Source organism: Petaurus breviceps, unplaced genomic scaffold (genome assembly GCF_028583685.1).
Source record: "Petaurus breviceps papuanus isolate PSGF00001 unplaced genomic scaffold, PetGlider_PUasm1.0 551, whole genome shotgun sequence".
In the NCBI taxonomy this organism is placed as follows: Eukaryota; Metazoa; Chordata; class Mammalia; order Diprotodontia; family Petauridae; genus Petaurus; species Petaurus breviceps.
In genome coordinates, this window is record NW_027186372.1 from 9,791,956 (window position 1) to 9,812,137 (window position 20,182).

The following is a 20,182-nucleotide window of genomic DNA, read 5'->3' on the forward strand; positions in this document are numbered from 1 at the left end:
AAGTGCCTTTATCTAGTCTCTCTCCCTCAGGTCTCCCATTAATTCATCCTCCACTTAGCCACCAAAATGATTTTTCTAAAGCATGGGTCTGACTTTGTCACCCCTTCTACCTTTGTACATTGAATTCCAGTGACTCCCTATTATCTCAAGGATCAAATTGAAATTCCTCTGTTGAGCATCAAAAGCTCTTCAGAACCTGACCGCTTCCTACCTTTTTCTGTCTTGTTGCATTTTATTCTTCTCCACGCCCACCACATTGGTCTGCCTGCAGCTCTTGGATAGTATCCTCCATCTCTTATCTCCATAATTTTGTGCTTATTGTCCCCCATGCCCAGACTAAGATATCCCATCACCTCCACTTCTTATTTCCTCTGACTTCCTTTAAGATTCAGCTCAAATATAATCTTCTGCAGGAGACCTTCCTTGATCCCCTCTGACTTTCTCCATCCTCTTCTCCTTTCTGCTAGCTACTAATGCCTTTCCCTACTAAATTCTTTCTTTCCATTTTCTGCATGTATCTTGTATGTCCTCAGAATGTACGTCACTGAGGGCAGGCACTGTTTTTGCCTTTTTTGTATCCTCAACACTTAGCACACTGCCTGATATATAGCAAGTGCTTACCAAATGCTTGATGACTGATTGACTAGATAAAGTGGGATTATTGCTATCCTCCTTATAATACATCTGAATATCATCTTCATTTTTTTCATGATAACATATTCAGCTATGATTCCTGTGTCACCACCGTTATCATTACCATCATTTTCTTGTTTGTTCTTCCCCTCCTTTTCCTCCCCTTTCTCTTCTTCCTTCTTTTTTGTCTTTGGCATTTCTATTGAGTTTTGGGGTTGGTTTTTTTTTTTTTGCTTTTTGGAGGGCAATTGGGGTTAAGTGACTTGCCCAAGGTCACATGACTAGTTTTTGTGTTAAGTGTCTGAGTCTGGATTTGAACTCAGGTCCTCTTGACTCTAGGGCCAATGCTCTATTCACTGAGCCACCTAGCCACCCCTCTATTGAGTTTTATCCTGTTTTTTTTCCAGGATAATTTTTCTCACCATTTGATCAAAGCCTTTTGAATTTTATTTCTGTATCCTACAGTATTATCACCTGTTTGCATGATTTAAAGTGTGATAAATATAAGCTTGATTTTTATAACCAGAACATTAAAGATATTGAGTACAATGGACCTTGGCACATGTTACATTGGACTAACTTGCTGCATGTATTCAGAGATTGCTATTGTAACCCTATTATATGAGAAGGTACTTTCATAAACTATTCAATTTTAGAACTCATACAAAAATACATGATACAAAATGAAAGAGTGGCATCTTTTGCCAAAATGTATTTGCAAATTGTAAGAAAATATAATGCAATGAGAGCAGAGCAATAAAGAAATGAAGCTATGCCATTCTGCATGAATCTGATCTCATACAATTCCTTCTCAGCTACCTATTTGCAAGGGAAATGTCATAATCAATTGGTATCAACGAAAATAAGAATGGTGACTTTGTCTCTGATGTTAACTATTTGTGCTGGTAAATAGTTGTTATTGTTTTTCATTGTATCACAGTGATCTCATTTCAATGTAGGGGTGAAAGCATCCATTAAATTTCTACCAGGATGTGCAGCTTTTCCAAGAGATTTCTCTCAACACTAATTCTATTGATGAACACAGCTAAAATCCGGTATTTTATCCCTTTGTTTGACATTGGTGCAGTTTCTTTATGTGATGTATTAATGATGTTTCAGGGCAGTAATGTCGTTCTGCTTGAGTTTTTCTTACTATAAACAGAATTGGACTGTACAACCACATTCTATCTTTTTAATCCTTCCATTTGTTTTTTAATATTATCAAAAATTGTTGGCAATTAAATCCATAGAAATGTAATTACAGGAAGAATTAGCTAAAATAAATGTATATCCCTGTTGGTGCAGGTGATTTCAGAAGAACACAAGTGGACTCAATTGATGCCTTGTTTGTTTCTGGAAAGGATAATAGCATGTATTAATTTTTAAAAAGAAAAACATGGGGGCGGCTAGGTGGCGAAGTGAGTAAAGCACCCGCCCCGGAATCAGGAGGACCTGAGTTCGGTTCCAGCCTCAGACACTTAACAACCACACAAAAAAAACTAGCTATGTAACCTTAGGCAAGTCACTTAACCCCAATTGCCCTCCAAAAGGCAAAAATAAAATTAAAAAAAAATCTGCTAGAGATACAAAAATAAAATACAAAACAATCCCAGCTTAAAAAAAAAAAAACATGGAGGTTAAGGGAAAATGCTTTAAGAAGACTAGGCAGAACTTGAAGGCCTTCTAACCTCATATATTTTCCTCTTTACAATACAATGAGATTGAGTTAGCCTGACTATTCTAATTTGGACAGAATGGAAGGTACTTTTTTTTTGTAGAGTATGCCCAGTCTGTGGCAGGAAATTATCCTAATTAACATTTTCTATTGTCCATAAAATGATGGATCATACCAAACAAACCAGGCAGGGGAAGCAAATACATAAAAACTTCCTCAGATATTTGAACGTAAGGGGTGTGCCCAGGAAGAGTCCTCTCCAGGGTGCCAATAAAGCCCTCCAGAATCTCTCTCCAGTCTCATTAACTCTTTGATAAAGTGTAATCTCAACTGACCTTGAATCCTCCCTTTTCCCCTTTAATATTACATAATGGAGGAATGATCATGACTGATTTATCTCATAGTACATATACTTGAATTACACCCTTGGACTTTGCCTTAAAAGGGAAACAAAACAAAAGCTGGAAGCAGAAACAGAGAAGAAAAAGGGTTACACACAGGCCCTGGACTTGGTTTGTAGAAGGGAAAATTGACACCTCTGCAGGGCCCTGCCAGGTAAACAAGAGGCCCCAGAGGCATTAGTTAGTGGATGCAAGCAGTGGTGAGTACTGCAATAAGCTAGAAGTTGCTGAAATGTAAGCTAGCAATAGTGGGAATACAATAGAGGAATGCTTACACCCATCAGAGAGGTTCTTGAACCAAGCCTCCAGTATGCAGCTGTAGTTTTTTCTTTGAATCAATCATCTGCAGAGTGTTAAAAGGGCAAGGGCAGTACCCAGGGTCAGGGGTTCACCTAGGTTTCTCAGAGGGATTGAACACCTCATTAAGGAGATAATAAAAGGATTAATAAAAATACTTTTATCAATTTCCTGAGCATACTCTGAGTAATACAGCATCAACATTCCTGGGCATTAGGATGCTGGTAACAACCTCCTTTTGGAAGGCTGAAAGGATGATAGCACTTAATTGGAAGGAACCTTAGAGACCATCCAATCCAACTCTTCCCTCTTCCATTGTGTTTTCAGGTGAGGAAATAAAGGCCTAGAGAAATCAGGTAACTTGCTCAAGGTTACACAGGTAGTAAGTAATAGAGCAAGGATTCAAATATAGGTTTGATTCTAAAAAATTATTTGGAATTTTTTTTAAGTCACTACAGTTTTTTATACTATTTGACTCAGTGACCCAACCACTGTGCAACCAAGGATGCAGAAAAGAAATAAAAAACACCACACAACAGAAAGTTGCAATATATACAAAAAAAATTGTAATAGCATTTTTTTTCTGTTAGCAAAAACTGGAAACAAAGTGGGTACCCCTTAATTGGGAAATGGCAGAACAAATAGTTGTGTACAAATGTTTTAGAATATCATTGCACCATAAGAAACAACAAATAGAAGGAATTTGGGGAAAACATGAAAAGGCTTATTTGAACTGATGTAGAACAAAGTAGCAAAACCAGGAGAAGTGACCTCCATCATGTCAATGAAAACAATCCCCGAAGGTCAATGAACTCAGATTAATTACAATGACTATTCTTGGTTCTGGAGAACAGGTGATGAAACACACTTTCCTCCTTCAGGTAGAGTAGCAGGGGACTTTTGATGTGGAATGTTGTATATACTGTCAAATGATTGCTTTGCTACCTGGTTTTCCTTAACATTTTCTTTATTAGAAAAGTACCATGAAGGCATATTTTGGAAAGTGACTAAAATAAAACTTTAAAAACAAAACCAAATGTAACTCATAGGTTTTCTGATTCCAAATTCTGTGCTTTTTCAAGGAGGAGAAAGCATTGTCTTTAAGGAGACAACTTAGTGAGTAGAAGATGTGGTTTGTTATATTGTCATTCTTTTCACTTATCAATATTATATATATATATATATATATATATAAGGGTAGCTAGAAATTTATACTGTATTTGTTACTAAAATGTCTCGAGATTTTGGGAATATATGAACTCTTTCCATGTTTACCATAGATATTGGGGAGGAGTTAGTTGCTTTGTTTTGGTGGTGAGATATGTATGCTATATTTTCCTTGTGAGAAGTGATAAGGTCCATGGATGATTTGAGAAGTGACAAGGTCCATATGGATCCCAGTGTCATTTGGAGGATTCAACGTATCATACCAATACAAAGAGAGTCAAGAGAATCTTAATAACCTAAACATTTTTCCTCACATACATGTGAAGTCTGAATGGAAGGAGCAATTGAAATATGACAAATCTGTTCTGCTCTTTTTAGTGGAAAGTACTTCAGAAAGATCATTTTAACTTTGTTTTGGCACAGTGATTCTGAGAGGGGCTGCCTAACCAATTCCAAAGTACAGCATATTGTTTGCCAGAAGTTCTGAGAATATGTTATATACAGACAACAATAAGCTCTAGAATGTTAGCAAACAATACGTTTCTCCATGTAGAAACCTCTCTCACTTGGATCATTTAAAAAGCTGTGTACATGGTGGGGGTGGGGGAGCGGGGAAGCACTTGGCAAACCTTAAAGCACTGTGTAGTTAACTAGATGGCACAGGGGATAGAGCATCTGTCCTTGGAGTCAGGAAAACCTGAGTTCAAATTTGGCCTCAGACACATCCTAGCTGTGTGACTCTGGGCAAGTCATTTAACTTCCATCTGCCTCAGTTTCCTCATCTGTAAAATGACGATAGTATTAGCCCCTACTTCCCAGGGTTGTGAGGATCAAATGACATATTTGTAAAATCTTTAGTCCAGTGCCTAGCATATTGTTAAGTGCTATGTAAATGTTAGCTATTATTATTAAATGCCAGTGGTATATAAGAGCTAAAGGCAGCCCACTGACATGCGTTACATAGACAACTATGGCATGGAGTCTCAGGGCACTGGGAAGATGTCCTTCAAAAGAAAAGGAGAGAAATAAGTTGGTGTTCTCATCACAAGATATGAGATAACACCAGAAAGAGCGTGGCACCCTAGAATAAATATCAGGGCCACTTTTCAAGGATGACTATTCAAATGCTATATCTTGGCTACTTATAGCACCATAGAGTTATTGTGTATGTTAGGACTAAAATACCAATCATATCATTACTTATGATAAAAATTTTCAAGGTTTTGATTTTCAAAAATACATGTAGTATGCCCAGTAAAATACATTGACTAGCATGAAAACCAGAGGAAATAATAGTTTGGAGTAACGATCTACATTACTAGGATTTTGAATTGTAAAGTAATCAACAATTCTACCCATTTTATCCCTGAAAACAAACTTGAACTTGTCACTGGTTTTCATTGTCAGGTCACTATAGTTGACATTATCACTGGAGATTTCAATACTGGCAAAACTGATCTTTCTCTTGAAGCTGGAGATGGAGCTGTTGATGATGTTAGCAATATTGACTTCTTCTACTTCCTTAGAAGTCCCCTAGTTTATAGAGAAAGCAGTTAGCTGATAAGCACTTGACTCAGAAAAACAATTAAGTGGATAATTAAATAAGGAAGATCTTAAAGGTCATAAATGCTGAGGCATAGTGCCTAAATACAAGCTGGATAAATAAAGTAGCATCTAGTGCTAAGAAATCTGTCCTGATATTCAGATTTTAGGGTGCCGTGACTTTTTTTGTTACATAGTCAGTTACCCATCTTTTGGTCGGCATAAAAATGGGAATGATAAATTTGCCTACATTAAGGAAAATAAGGTAATAAATTAAGAGGGCTCATAGACCATAATATCAGGAAGTAGGCTGTGTGGTTGACTTCTGACTTGTAAAAAACTCTGTGATGAGTAATACCTTTCTTGGGCCACGGGGCAGGGCAGGTTAAGGATACAGGGGCAAGGACATCTTTCCAATAGTTGATCTCAGTAACAATTTACCAAGATTAAAATAAACATTGGGATTTGCAAGGTTCACATGATATAAGTGTTAAAATGCAAACCCAGACATTTATTTTAATCAATATATACCTTTTCTAACTTTCATACAGGTAGTAAAAGTAATCAAGTCTGTATTCTTGATCTTCCCTCTGTAGAATCACCCTCTTTGTTAGGCAGCTGGTGCAGCAGATTTAAAGCTGGCATAAGATCCCCCCCATTAATTATTTCCTGTTTATCCTGTATGTAGCTCGCTTTGTATATATTTGCTTGTATGTTATCTCCCTTATTAAACTGCATGAGGGCAGGGACTATTTTTTACTCCGTTTTGTATCTCTACCATTTAGCCTGACAATGCCTGACACATAGTAAGTGCTCACTAAATATCGATTGATTGATGACTATTTATGAAATCAGTCATGCTAGCAACCAAGCAAGGGTTATTGTGTGATTTGACCACTCGAGTTCATCATTTCCCCCACCTGGATATAATATGAGGAACAGGAGTCAACTCTGATATTTTGCCAATGTGAGCCTAGGCTTGGGGACCATTTATATTTTTACATCCCTGCCAGGGGCTGATTGTTAAACTCAAAGTTCTTACCCTGTCTTTGGCTGCCAGCTTTTGTAAGGAGCTGTAATGGGCAACTGCATATTCCAGCAGGGCCCCAAAAACAAAGCTGAAGCAGATCCCAAGGTATACATCAATGGCCTTTATAAAGCAGTTGGTGTTAGGCAGAGATGTGCGGGCACCAATCATCAGTGTTGTCATTGACAGTACAGTGGTGACACCTGAGAAATGAAAGAGGAAAAATATTCTCATGCCAGTAAAAAAGACTTAGAATTTTTTTTCTCTCTCCATATAGCTAGAATTGAGTTCCTTTCTGAAAAAATCCAGGAACTAGTGAAATGACTACAATCAATTTATTTTGTACAAGGATGGGTCACTTGTTTAAAAAAAATTCTATTTTGAAACATGCTACCCACCTTCTTACAAACAAGTTATGGACTCAGATTTCATATTGAGATATACATTTTTTGGGGGTAGGGTGGGATATGACTAATGTAGGGATTTGTTTTGCTTGACTATATATTTATGTAATAGGTTTTGTTTTTCTTTCTCAGTGCGGGAGTGGGGGAATGTAGCAGGGAGTGAAGCTGAATTTTCTTTAATTGAAAAAGAATCTAGTTTTTTTTTAAATAACCTTTTTACCTTGGAGGGCAGAGGGAGAATTTAGCACACAAAATACTGAAAACAGAACATTTAGTACTTTCCTCTAAATTTAGGGCTTCACTGTTGCAAATATGCAATACCATCCTGGAAGCCAAACCTATGAAGAAACCATCCCATGAGACCATGTTAATGTTGACAGTTGGGATATCCTTCTTGAACCATCATTTCCATGGTGGAAGCTTACCAATACAGGTTCTTGCAGGTACTGAATCAAGGGAAATCCAGAAGGAAACCCAAGATAAGATGACTAAAAAAGTAGAGGGAACATAGGTTTCCAAAATAAAGTACAGGACATTTCTCCTAAGTTCAAATTGTAAGACCAGTCGGGTGTAATTTCCTAGAATATAGAAAACAAGAGACATAAAATAATTTCAGTTCACTTAGGAAGAGAATGAGTCTCATATACTGGGAGGATTACAATATGTGAAATTTCATTTTGTGACAAATTCATTAAATTCTTTGATATTTTTGGGAAAAAAGTGTTTTAGCTAACCAAATAGATTAATAGAGATTTATCATATATTTGTATAATCAATAGCCAATTTCCAAAAGAAGATGGTATAACAAAATATAATTAATACTAAGATTATACTTACCACAAATCAATATTTCTTTGGCTATAATAATAATATCTAGAATTTATATGGAGCTTTAAGGTTTACAAAATACTTTATAAATATTACCTCATTTTGTTCACACAACAACCTTAAGGTAGGTGCTATTATCTCCATTTTACAAATAAGGAAACTGAGGTAGACATGTCTGAGACTAAATTTGAACTCATGTCTCCATGACTCCAAGACTAGCTCTCCATTCACTGTACCACCTAGCTGCCTCTAGGACTGCCTCTTAGGTGATTCCAAAAAGCACTAACCTTAACTCTAGGTCACCATTTTGAATAATTTATTGTATTACAGTCATGAAAGTTAGTTAATTTTGAATAATGCTTAATAACAGAGTTCTCTAGAAAATATCTGCCTGTATATTATAGTAGATCAGTCTAGCCTTAGCGATGGCATGCCTTCTACCTAAGTAACTTCTACAGTTTTTCTTCAAAGGATGGTGAGTGGAAAGAGAAGAATGAGATAGTCAAAGCCAGGAGTAGTGATTGTCAATAGACCACATGGGGAGGCAGAGTTTATACTACGGGAGTTGGAGAGATCTAATTTGTGGTGGGATAGTTAGTGGTAGAGCTAAGAAAGGTGTGGTATGGTGGACAGACAGGAGGCTCTGTGCAAAAATTTAAACCTGAGAATTTAAACTTGAATCAAGTAACTAAAACACCAGAAAAGTCAATGGAGACATAGAAGCTGGGGCGGTTAGGTGGCACAATGAGGGGCTGCTAGGTGGCGCAGTGAATAGAACACCAGCCCTGAAATCAGGAGGACCTGAGTTCAAATCCAGCCTCAGACACTTAACACTTACTAGCTGTGTGACTTTGAGCAAGTCACTTAATCTCAATTGCCCTCCAAAAAGCAAAAAAAACCATAGAAGCTGTTTTTATGGAAAATAAAGTCTATTAATTGAATCAAGTAACCTTAGAGGGCATTAACTTTCTCATTTTACTAATAAGGAAATCCAGGCCAGGACTCAACCTCTGGTTATACAGAGAATGGTAGAATGAGGATGAGAACCTAGATCTACTGACTCCTAGTCCAGTGTTCTCTCTATTAGGACACATTGCCTCTTAATGTTTGGATCCTTTCACCTGACTTAGAAAGGAGCCTGAAGGAACATTTAACCCCCACAACTTTACATGGGATCCTAGATCTTTTGTGGCTTTAATTAATATTTCTAATTTTTATTAAAAATAGAAGTTACCAGTTACCAATAATTATTTGTGATTTTTAAAGCAGAAACAATCTTGGTTCATATTTGAAACTTGAAGAACTACAAAATTTGAATGGATCCCAGATCTGGAAAGTGCTATTTGCCCAGTATATTATAGCTCCCCTTCCAAGAAAATAAATAAGATATATATTTTTTTGAAGTTCATAAACATTTATGGTAGTATCTTTGATGTTACAACAGGCTACTGGGGGGGGGGAATCCTACATTCCTATTTTATACCTGAAATATCATGTGCATATTTAAGGAAAGAAACCTAAGACTGGTGGAGTATCTAATTATTAAAACACCGTGAAACAAACAATTTCTTTCTTTTCAAGTATGTAAGTAACCCCGCAGATGTGAATTTCTGACACCTTCCTCACCTATCAATGCAGCATTAATTTTTGTTGGGCAGAGAACCAATCTTCCAGTAAAACACAGAAGAAATATCATTTCAACAAAGTGATTTCAAGGTGAATTTTATGCATGTGAGAGCCCCAGGGTTCCACTGACTATTAGAAAATGACTTTGGATAAATGTCACTTTGCCTCAGAATTGGCCTAGAAATGTCTTCTATTCCTTAGAGAGTTATTCTACTTCTGTGTTTTAAATGGACAGGGACAGGCCCAATTCTCTTTTTTTCTCAGGAGATTTTTCTATCCACAGGGGCAGTGAAAAAGCGTAAAAGGGAGAATTGAAGACACATCTAAATTCAGTAGTCCTACCCCTAGCTCCACCATCCCTCCTTATTTCAGTTACTTTTACTTTTATTGAATTTCATCTCTCTTATATACCTGTTTCCTGTTGGGACGTAGTAACTAAGGTGAAATACCGTTGTACAGTATACTGAGCCAGTCGTAAATTTTCAAGGCCTCGGACAGAGTCATTCCCCCTTAACCATGAAAACTCCACATCGCTTCCATCATAACCCCCTGGAAAAAAGAATCAGTATCAGTGGGATGTTGTCATAGAAGTCATATCCTATTTATGATTAAACAAGTCAGAGAATGAATTAACTTGTAAGGAATGAGTTACATGGGGTTGATCATCAAAAGTGTACCTTGGTGGAGTAAAACAAAATAAGCCCAAGGATTCTTCCTTGATAATCCTTGAATCATTTTTTAAAGTGAAATTCCTGTACTGGGTTAAAAATGAAGTGATAGTTGTGAAAAATATTTCTCTTACATTATTTAATGTCACTTGAAGACCTACAATGTGCTGATCACCATATAGACCTATGTGGTTCCTTTGAGAGGTGACATGTCAGCTATTCATATATTTATTTGCTAAGGGTTGTTTTCCTTTGAAAGTTTGGGTTAGGGGCTTCTGGGTCATATAACTAGCAACATGGAGGACCAGACATTTTCCCTGATTCTTGCAATCTTTCATACTTTTCCCAAATAGGAATTTTATGCAAGAGATAAAACCATTTCAGTTGTTCCCATCATCTAAGATACCAAGAACTTCATTAAAGTGATAGCCCAATGGACTAAAAATATATAAGGCTGATCTCTAATCCATAATGGACTCATTCAGCATTCCCTCCCCTAATGGCCACCTTGCTATGGCAAGGCTACATAGGCAAACCCATGGGCTTACAGTAGAACTTGACTTTCCTTACTCCCTCACCCTCTGCTGTGGAAAGTGGAAAGCAGGTTCTGCCTGGGACTACTGGGTAGCAGCATGTTGTGCTATGATAATGTTCAGCCAGAGAATGAAGAACATCGAGAACTAGGGTAGAATGCCCAAGTATGTAGAGGACTTCAGCAGGTCTGAAGGAAAGGGAACTGACTTTCAGATGAGGTCCATTCTAACCCCCCAGAAGTCATGTGATGCAGAGGCTGAAAAGTGTATTATTCCCCAGCATAGGAGAAAACTGAGACAACTTTGAGGTCTAGCTCCTGAGGAAACTGCTGTCAAAGGAAAAGGAGACAGAAAATGGTGATAGGGGGACATAAGGAAAAAAAGTATTGAAAAAAGTATTACCAAAGATTTGAGGAGAAAGAAAACTCAAAGACCTCAAACAGACTAATAAACAGAGAAGATGTTAGTAAAAGAAAAAAATAATATGGCCTCCAGATCATTTTTAAAAGTTCAAATATTTCTGAATAAATATTGCAGGGTAAATGAAAATGAATCAATATTTGATGAGGCAGAAGATCCTATAGATTCCTAAGAAAGCTTAGAACAATAGCAGCATGTTCCCAAATGATTCAAGAGAAAGATAATAATCACTTATGGCCTACATAGCAGCAATAATCAGCAGAACAGAAAGACTTGAAACCATGGTGGCAAATCTCTCCAAAGTAATAATAGAACAATTAAGTGAGAATGCAAACACACGGAAGTGAAAGACACTCTGGAAGAAGAGGAGAAAGTTCTGGTTGGGAATAAGGGTGGCAACTATCCATAAATTCCCCCAACCCCACTCCCGATCTCTATAAAAGCTGCGGGGACTTGGGGCATCTTCTCCAGATGTCATCTGGGGACACGCACAAGGGAACACTCCAAAGGGTGGTCCTGACTGTGCCACTCAAAAATAATCACACTTGCCCCTTTTGACATTTGCTTCAAAGGCTGTCAACCCTGAAACCCTACACAGGGCATACTTCCTCCTTTTTGTTTGTTTTACAAATATTAATTGTGCTTCTACTGTATGCATGCTATGATATTAGGCACTATTCCTTTAGGACTCTCACATTCTGATGATAGGTCAGTACCCAATTGTTTATAACTATGTCCTCATAACTCATCCATCAACCTGCATGCAAAGCAAATCCTCTAACAGCTTTTGATGTCTGTACAACATATGCCATTATTACAGCTGAAAACCATTTTACTCTCATGAAATTATAGATCCATTTTTAAAGGTTGACAGATTCTAATTTTATATGCATTGGCTGTGGGAGACACCTTTCAAGGAAAATTGAAGTTTCTTTCCAGCAGAGGGGATAAAAATCTACTTGCTAAATCTCAGAGAATTTCTTGGTACAAGTTCCATTTGTACTTTTCCTTACAGCACCTCTGGTGCATTGTCATTTAGCTACATAAGCGGCCAAAGGGGCTCAAAAAACCCAAGGATGAAAGACAGTCAGAATATAAGTAAAACAGAAGACTAACCCTACTCTGGAATTGAACTTTTTTGCCCTGCAGATGCTCAAAACCATCAAATAAACTCATGTGATGACACTATGAGATGTTGAAAGGCCCAGGGGAATATTTGTGGAGTGGTAAAAAAAATGCTTCCCGATGGATAGATTTAAAAAAAAAAATCTTCTTGGCAAAGCTCCCATTAACCAGCTGCCTGCTGTTGAACATTTAGTGAGTGGCTCTTCCCCACATTGGGGAGGCACAGGTAGTATTTAAGCAGGCAGGCCATCGAGTTTGTATTAAGAATCCAGCCTCAGGGATTTGAGACAAGCCGAAGTAGAACACATCAAGGGCAATTACTTTTTCCATGTGGGGAAAAAATGAGTTATCTTTTTGATAACCTGAAATTTGGCTTAGCCACCAAACAGCTGCACTGCATCAAGAAAGCTATTGCATTAATTTAATAAACAAGATAATTAATCTGTCTGTCTGAGTCTTTAATTAAATGTCTACCTTTGAAAAATGATGGCTGCTTCATAATGATTCTGTTACTCAAACGTTTGCCCGTTTGTGCCCTTACATAAAGAATACTCAGTGGCCTCCAGTGCTTGACTAATTTTTCATCTCTTACATGTGCTGTATCTGATGCCCTGAGAAATTATCTCTGTTGAGTGACTGCCCCTGGACACCAATCACAAATGCCACTCTCCAAAGTTTCTGCAGTTTAGTGGTAACTTTCATAGTAGTTGCTTAGGGATGTTTATGATAAATGAAGGATTGAGGTTAATTCTTTTCATATATAGTCTCTGGTGTTCATCATGAGAATATCACAGTGTCCATTTAAATGCAGTTTCATTAGAATTATATGTAGCAGAACTTTAAATATTGTAAGCATTCTTATACGTGTAGAAATCCACCACATGCTCCAAGTACACTAACTATTTTAAGAGATAATAAAGTCAATAAGAATGAAATTCCAACTTTGCAAAATGACAATAAGCTTTCCAGGGTACTCATGTCCGTATGAGGGACTAAAGTGTTTAGAGGCTACAACAACTGTTTGAGTGGACAGCAGTTTGGCAAGAAAGTTTCATCATTGTGCTTCCAGTACTTAGGACAACCTCTGGCACATAATAGGTTCTTAACAAATGTTTACTAATTTTCTGATGTATGAAGTGATAAATTAATTCAGAGAGAAATAAACCAAACAATGATTATAAGATGATCTACTCAAAGTTAGCAGTTACACAATTGGAAAAGTTTCTTGGATTCATTATAGATTACCAGGACCCCCAACCTCTGGATCAGGCACACCTGAGAAAATATCTTAGGGACACAGACAGTCATCCATTCAGTGTGCCTTTGTGCCTAAGACCTTTGGCAGCTTGCAACACAATCTAACTCATAAAACATTTCCAAGGACACATAGGAATACATAGACATAAAGGAAATCACCCAGGCAAACAGAACCCATAAAGAATAGACCGAAATAGAATAGAATAGAATAGAATTAAAAGACTTTAGAAATAAAACAGAATTCATAATATTACACTTGTGCTATATCCATACTTAAAATACTATGTACAATTTTAGTTGTTGCATCTTAAGATGAATTGAGAAATATCTGAGAAAAAGGAAATTCAAATGACCAAAGAAATGGAGTGAGTTCTGAATGAAAATAGATTAAACATGATTGGATTTTTTTAGTTAACAAAGATGAAGGCCTAGGCAAATAAGCAAAATTATGAAGGGAAGGGTAGGGTAAGCATGGTAATATCTATTGTCCTATATTAACAGTTGTGTCTGTAATTGACATTTCTATGTTGCCTTTGAGAACTAGGCAGTTTAGCTCAACTAACCTAGGAAGATATAAACAACAGCAAAAACAAGGTCAGAGGGACTGACCCTGTTTAAAACTAATCTAAGCAAGTGTCCTGACAGGTCTCAGAACAGAAACCTAAAAAATTCATTAATAAGAGAAAATGGAATGGAGACAAAGATAGGCATCCCAATAATGATCTAGAAACCCTGGTAGAAGAGTTCAAGAACCAAGAAATTTTGTTCAACAATGCATGAAATTCTAGGAAATGCTAGGGGAGTTTTGTCCAAAAGGGCAGACTTGTAGATAGAAAGGTCTGAGCTTCACTCCTCCCCTTTTTTTTCTTTTTGGAGGGCAACTGGGGTTAAGTGACTTGCCCAAGGTCACACGGCTAGTAAGTGTTTAGTATCTAAGGTCGAATTTGAACTCAGGTCCTCCTGATTCCAGGGCCAGTGCTCTATTCAATGAACCACCTAGCCACTCCTGAGCTTCACTCTTAACTCTTATCATTCCCTTCTACTCACTCTCTACTTCTGTCTGTTTCCTAAATATTTGACTCCATCTTCTGCCTTCATATCTGCTTACATGCTTCCCATTGTCTGTAATACCCCGCCTTTCGCCTTGTGTCTTACAAAGTACACTGTTTTATTATTCCCTACTTCATGTATCATATAATGTTGTATAATAATTACTTGTAAGCTCCTTTAAGGCAGGGACCGTGGGCTATCTGAATTCTGTATCTTTCTAAGCGTCCAGCACATTGCTTTGAACATATCAGGTATTTAATAAGTATTTATTGAATGAATTAATGAATAAATCTATCAGATTCCAGAAAGAAGAGGTCATATATTGATTATCTTTTTATTTCCCCCAGTACCTAGCACAGTATTTTTCACTTATTTAAATGCTTAAAAAAACCATGATTTCGGGGTGGCTAGGTGGTGCAGTGAATAGAACACCAGCCCTGGAGTCAGGAGGACCTGAGTTCAAATCTGGCATCAGACACTTGACACACTTACTAGTTCTGTGACTTTGGGCAAGTCATTTAACCCCAATTACCCTCCAAAAAAAAAAGCAAAAACCCCCACAAAACTGTGATTTCATCCATCATGGTACTTTCTTCATAAAATACTCCTGCTATGCCTTAGTAACCATTTTCAAGAGTTCCTAGGATCAGAAGAATCCTGGGGACTGAGTAGTCAGTCTTTTGGGTTAAACATCTAAGAACTTAGCTAGATTGGATCCTTGGATCAGACACACCATCCACAATCATTTCTAGCTTGGTAGGACTTGATGAGGTTTTCACTTGTACATCCTGTGTCAATTCCAGGGATACCTCCACATCAGGATGCAGCATTGAATGGGAATATACATGTAGCAGACACTAACAAATGGCTATTGAATTAAGGTGTTCACCAAATCCTACAGTACTAGAACTGGGGGTGGAGAGGAGGGTTGAAAATTGAAGGAATAAAGGTGGAGTAGGAAAAAACAGTGCAGCCCACACAATTACTTCAAAGAAGATGTAAAAGAGTGCCAGACTAAGCTGTGAAATCCAAGGACTGGGTCAATTGTTGGTGGAGTTATGAATTGGTCCAGTCATTATGGTTAGCATTTAGGAACTTTGCTCGAAAGTCATTAGACTCTACAAGGCCATTGACCCAGGATTCCAATATTAGGACTATAACCCTAAGAGAGCAAACCAAGAGGAAAAAGACCGATATGTAAAAAACTATTTTGGCAGCAATTTGTGAAGGAGAAAAGAAACAATTAGAAACGAAGGGGTTCCTGTCAAATGGGGAATGGCTGAACAAATTATGGTATATGAATGGAATAGAATGCTTATTGTACCATAAGAAATGATGAAAAAATCTGGAAAGACTTGTATGAACTGATGCGAAGTGAAGTGAGTAGAACCAGAGGAATAATTTACATCATCACAATGACACCTCAAGACCCCCCAAAATCAAACCAAGTAATTTCAAAGGACTTGAGAACTCTTTATCGACACAGTGATCAACCATGATATAAGAGGACCAGTGATGTGGCATGCTGCCCACTTCCTAGCAGATAGATGATAGACTCTAGATGCAAAATGAGACAAATATTTTTTAGACATGGACAAGGTAGGGATTTGTCTATATTTTTTATAAGGATTTGTCTTTCTTTTATTTTCCACTGGATAAGTAGGAGTTGAGAGGGAAGGAAAAAAGATTTTTCTTAGTTAAAAAAAAATTTAATTAAAAAGGAAAACAAATCAAAGGAAATTCTGTCATACACAGATGTAAGCTTATGGCAACTAAAAGACTATAAATGGGAAAATATAATAATAATAGCTAATATTTATGTTGGGCTTTAAGACGTATAAAGAATTTTCATATATTATCTAATTTGAGCTTCACAACAACCATGGAAGGTTGATACTTCAGATATTATTGTCTGCATTTAACAAATGACATGACTGCTTGTACAAGGTCAAGCATCTCTGAAGTGTTAGAAGTAGAATTTGAACATAGTTCTTCACAAATCTAACTGTCTTTCCACTATATTGAAGGAATGGGTGAATTCATAAGAATAGTTAAATAAATGTATGAATTTCTTTGTTTTTTTTTGTCTTTTTGGAGGGGGTAAGGCAGGGCAATTGGGGTTAAGTGACTTGCCCAAGGCCACACAGCTGGTAAGTATTAAGTGTCTGAGGCCGGATTTGAACTCAGGTCCTCCTGACTCCTGCCCCAAAATGTATGAATTTCTAAGTAAAGTTGTAGATGTTCAATGACCTAGATCTAGGCAACTATTAGACTATCTCCCAAAATGTCTTTTGGAGAGCTGGTTGTTAAACATTTACTAGCACATCACTGCAAGAAGCCTTTACAATCCTCCTCATCTTCCTCCTTCTCCTCATGATGACGATTATAGCCAGCCTTATCATAAAGTTTCAAGGTTTGCAAAGTACATTATGAATACATCATATTCTTAGTTCTGTTAAGGGCAGTTAAGTGGGGCAGTGGATAGCATGCTGGGCCTGGAGTCAGAAAGACCTGAGTTCAGATTTAGCTCAGACACTTACTAGGTGAGTGCCCCAGTCCAGTCATTTAAATCCATTTGCCTCAGTTGTCTTATTTGTAAAATGAGGACAATAATGTCACCTACCATGAGGATCAAGTGAGATTAATTGTAAGATAGTTAGTATAATACGTGGCACAGTAAATGCTCTCTAAATGCTAGCTGTTATCTTGTTTGGTTCCCTCCCAGAACTCCATTTTATTCTCACTCCATTCTAATTTACCCTCTTTTAATCTCACCCACTTTTTTCATTTTATTTCTTTCCTTCTCTCTAGCTGATAGGGATGCTATGTGGGAAAATTGTTGATTGGGACTTTCAACTATACCCTGTCTCCTTCAGTTTCTTATTTTAAAAGTACCATGGTTCTATAAACAAATAAAGCAGTGAAGATTGCTGGTAGTTGGCCACAGGAAAGTAAGCGCATTCAAAACATTTCCTTTGACTGTGAGGGCCAGCATTATCCCGAAAAATTTGGTGCCAATACATAATTGTGCTCCAAAGAAGGCCTAACAGTCAAAGGTTGTTATTTCTTTTATGGTTCTTGCCCAAATCTCTTGGCGAGAGCAATCAGAGGGCTCTTGTCATCCTGGATTAATATCAAGAACAGACACTCTATACAGTTGATGTTCTTTTTTTGCTATTAAACAGATTTAAAGTCAGCCATGACAATAATCTCAAGGGCGCAGAGGATATTATACTCACAGCTCTCCAGCTGTAGCTTGCATGTCTGTGTGTCCATGGGATATTTAGATAGGTCCATGTTACATGCAACAGTAGTAGTAATTCTGGGGGGGAAAAAGAGCCTGAGTTTCAGAAAGCATGTCCTAAGAGGATGCCTTATAAAGCATATTTTCTCTTCCAGTAGTGAGGCCCTGAGGACTTTTAGCTTGATTCTTGAAGTGAACATGTGGTTTGGACTCTGCATTGAAAGCACCACTAGGGTTTGGGGTAACAAATGACATTTCAATGCCTCGGCTTGAAGCTTAGATACTGTTAAAGGAGCATCAGGAGAAACAGCTCCCGGTAGGGGGAAAATGAAGGGTTTCTAATTTAGAAGCAGAGCATTTACTAATATCTTCCATTTGTATAATGGTTTAAGGATTTTCAAGGCATTTATCCATAAGCTGTGGTAGTAAGGAAAATTATTATTACCTCTATTTGACAGATGAGGGAACTGAGGCTCAGAGAAGTTAGTTCAGTTGTTTTTCAGTCGTGTCTGACTCCAGGGGACCCCATTTAGGGTTTTCTTGGTAGAGATACTGGAGTGGTTTGTTATTTCCTTCCCCAGCTCATTTTATAGATGAGGAACTGAGGCAAAGAGGATTAAGTGACTTGTCCAGGGTCACACAGCTAGTACGTGTCTGAGGCCAGATTTGAACTCAGGAAGATGATTCTTTCTGACTCTAAACCTGGCTCTATATCCACTTTAGTTGTCCCCAGAGAGGTTAAGGGAATTGCTTAAGGTGACAGAGTTGGTTAGTGGCAGAGTTGGGACAAGAGCCCAGATTAACTATGTCTCTTCCACTGGACCATGTCGCCTCACCAAAAATGACTCCAAAGTGAGTTAGATATCTTGGGCTGTAAGGCCCAACGCTTATAATTACTATTGTTTAACATGTTAAAGTTTCTATATGGGGTGGAACTCAGGGAAATATTACACAATTTTACCCCCTTCCTCTTTTTTTCTTATTTCTACTGGAAAGACAGGAATGGAGAGTATAGAAATCCAGTTGTTTTTTGATTCTCTGCAACACATGTTAAAATGGTACTTCCTATAAAATCCCAGCTTTAATGTCTCCTTTCTAGAGCTTGAACTCAGAGTCAAGAAGGGTCTATTTTCTGTCTTACTTTTCCATAATACCTGGACTGAGAGTCAGTATACCCTGGTTCTAGTTCTGTGTTCACTGTTAAAAGAACCATACAACCCTGAGACTGTTGCTGAATTTCGCTGAGCCTCAGTGAAAGTGACTATCTCTTCAGAGAAAAATAGGGTCCTATAAGACTGATTCATTTTTAAGTTTCCTGGGAAAACAGCTAAGCCTGCTCTGGCCCTTGACCCATTTATTATCACCAGTTTGTTTGTACCGACAGACAGATTTACCTGAGAGCATACAAGACAGTGCCATTAGAGAATAATCGAATCAGTCGGTTTCCCACAGTGACATCATGTAGAAAAGACTTTTTAGATTCCACGATGTAGGTGTCGGGGACCCAGAGAAACTCAACAAGGCGAGCGTCCAGAGTAAAGCTCTTGTTGCCTTCAAATACCAGTCGCTGATCAGTCCATCGCTGCCTTAGGTAGATGGTCGCAGTGTAGTCCTAAGGAGACAGTTTTTATAGGGGTGAGGGTAGGTAGATCATTGTCTGGGGCGAGATTTGGAAGGGTGGAAGGAGAGAGAAGAGGAACTTTTGGAGGAGTGAGTGGAAGGGGAGGGTGGGGGGAGAAGATAAGGTAACAGGGATAGGATAAAAGGAGAGAAGAAAGAAATTAGGGAGTAAATATAAGATGGAGGGAAGTTCACAAGTAGTAATTATAACTTTGAATATGAATGGGGTGTTTATAGCAGCTCTCTTTGTAGTGGCAAGGAACTGGAAATTGCAGGGATCTGCAACAAATGGGGAACGGTTATACAAATTGTGGTGTGTGGTTGTGATGGAATATTACTGTGCTATAAGAAATGATGAGCTCGATGATCTTAGAATCCTTGAAAGGCATGGAAAGATGTGCACAAAATAGTGAAGAGTAAAGAAGAGAACAAAGAGAACATGTACACACATAGTAACAGCAATATTGTTTTAAGAACGACTTTGAGCAAATAAGTTATTTTATCTATGATAAACACCCAAATTAAAAATAGAGGAGGAGGAGAAGAAAGAAAGACAGGAAGGAAGGAAGGAAGGAAGGAAGGAAGGAAGGAAGGAAGGAAGGAAGGAAGGAAGGAAGAAGGAAGGAAGGAAGGAAGGAAGGAAGGAAGGAAGGAAGAAGGAAGGG

At 37.8% G+C, this 20,182-nt stretch overlaps 1 protein-coding gene across 2 annotated transcripts in view; it reads right to left on the minus strand.

Moving 5' to 3' along the window:
• Nucleotides 1-3,621: 3,621 nt before the first annotated feature.
• The window catches only part of GABRP (gamma-aminobutyric acid type A receptor subunit pi), a 50,775-nt gene continuing 34,214 nt past the window's right edge, over nucleotides 3,622-20,182 (minus strand). For both annotated transcript variants that reach the window (XM_069102276.1, XM_069102275.1), the window contains exons 5-10: nucleotides 19,292-19,509; nucleotides 17,893-17,975; nucleotides 10,012-10,149; nucleotides 7,572-7,724; nucleotides 6,758-6,945; nucleotides 3,622-5,706 (exon numbers count right to left, since the gene is read on the minus strand). In XM_069102276.1, the coding sequence (XP_068958377.1) occupies nucleotides 5,404-5,706; nucleotides 6,758-6,945; nucleotides 7,572-7,724; nucleotides 10,012-10,149; nucleotides 17,893-17,975; nucleotides 19,292-19,509 (1,083 nt within the window). In that variant the 3' untranslated portion in view covers nucleotides 3,622-5,403. The remainder of the gene's footprint in view (nucleotides 5,707-6,757; nucleotides 6,946-7,571; nucleotides 7,725-10,011; nucleotides 10,150-17,892; nucleotides 17,976-19,291; nucleotides 19,510-20,182) is intronic.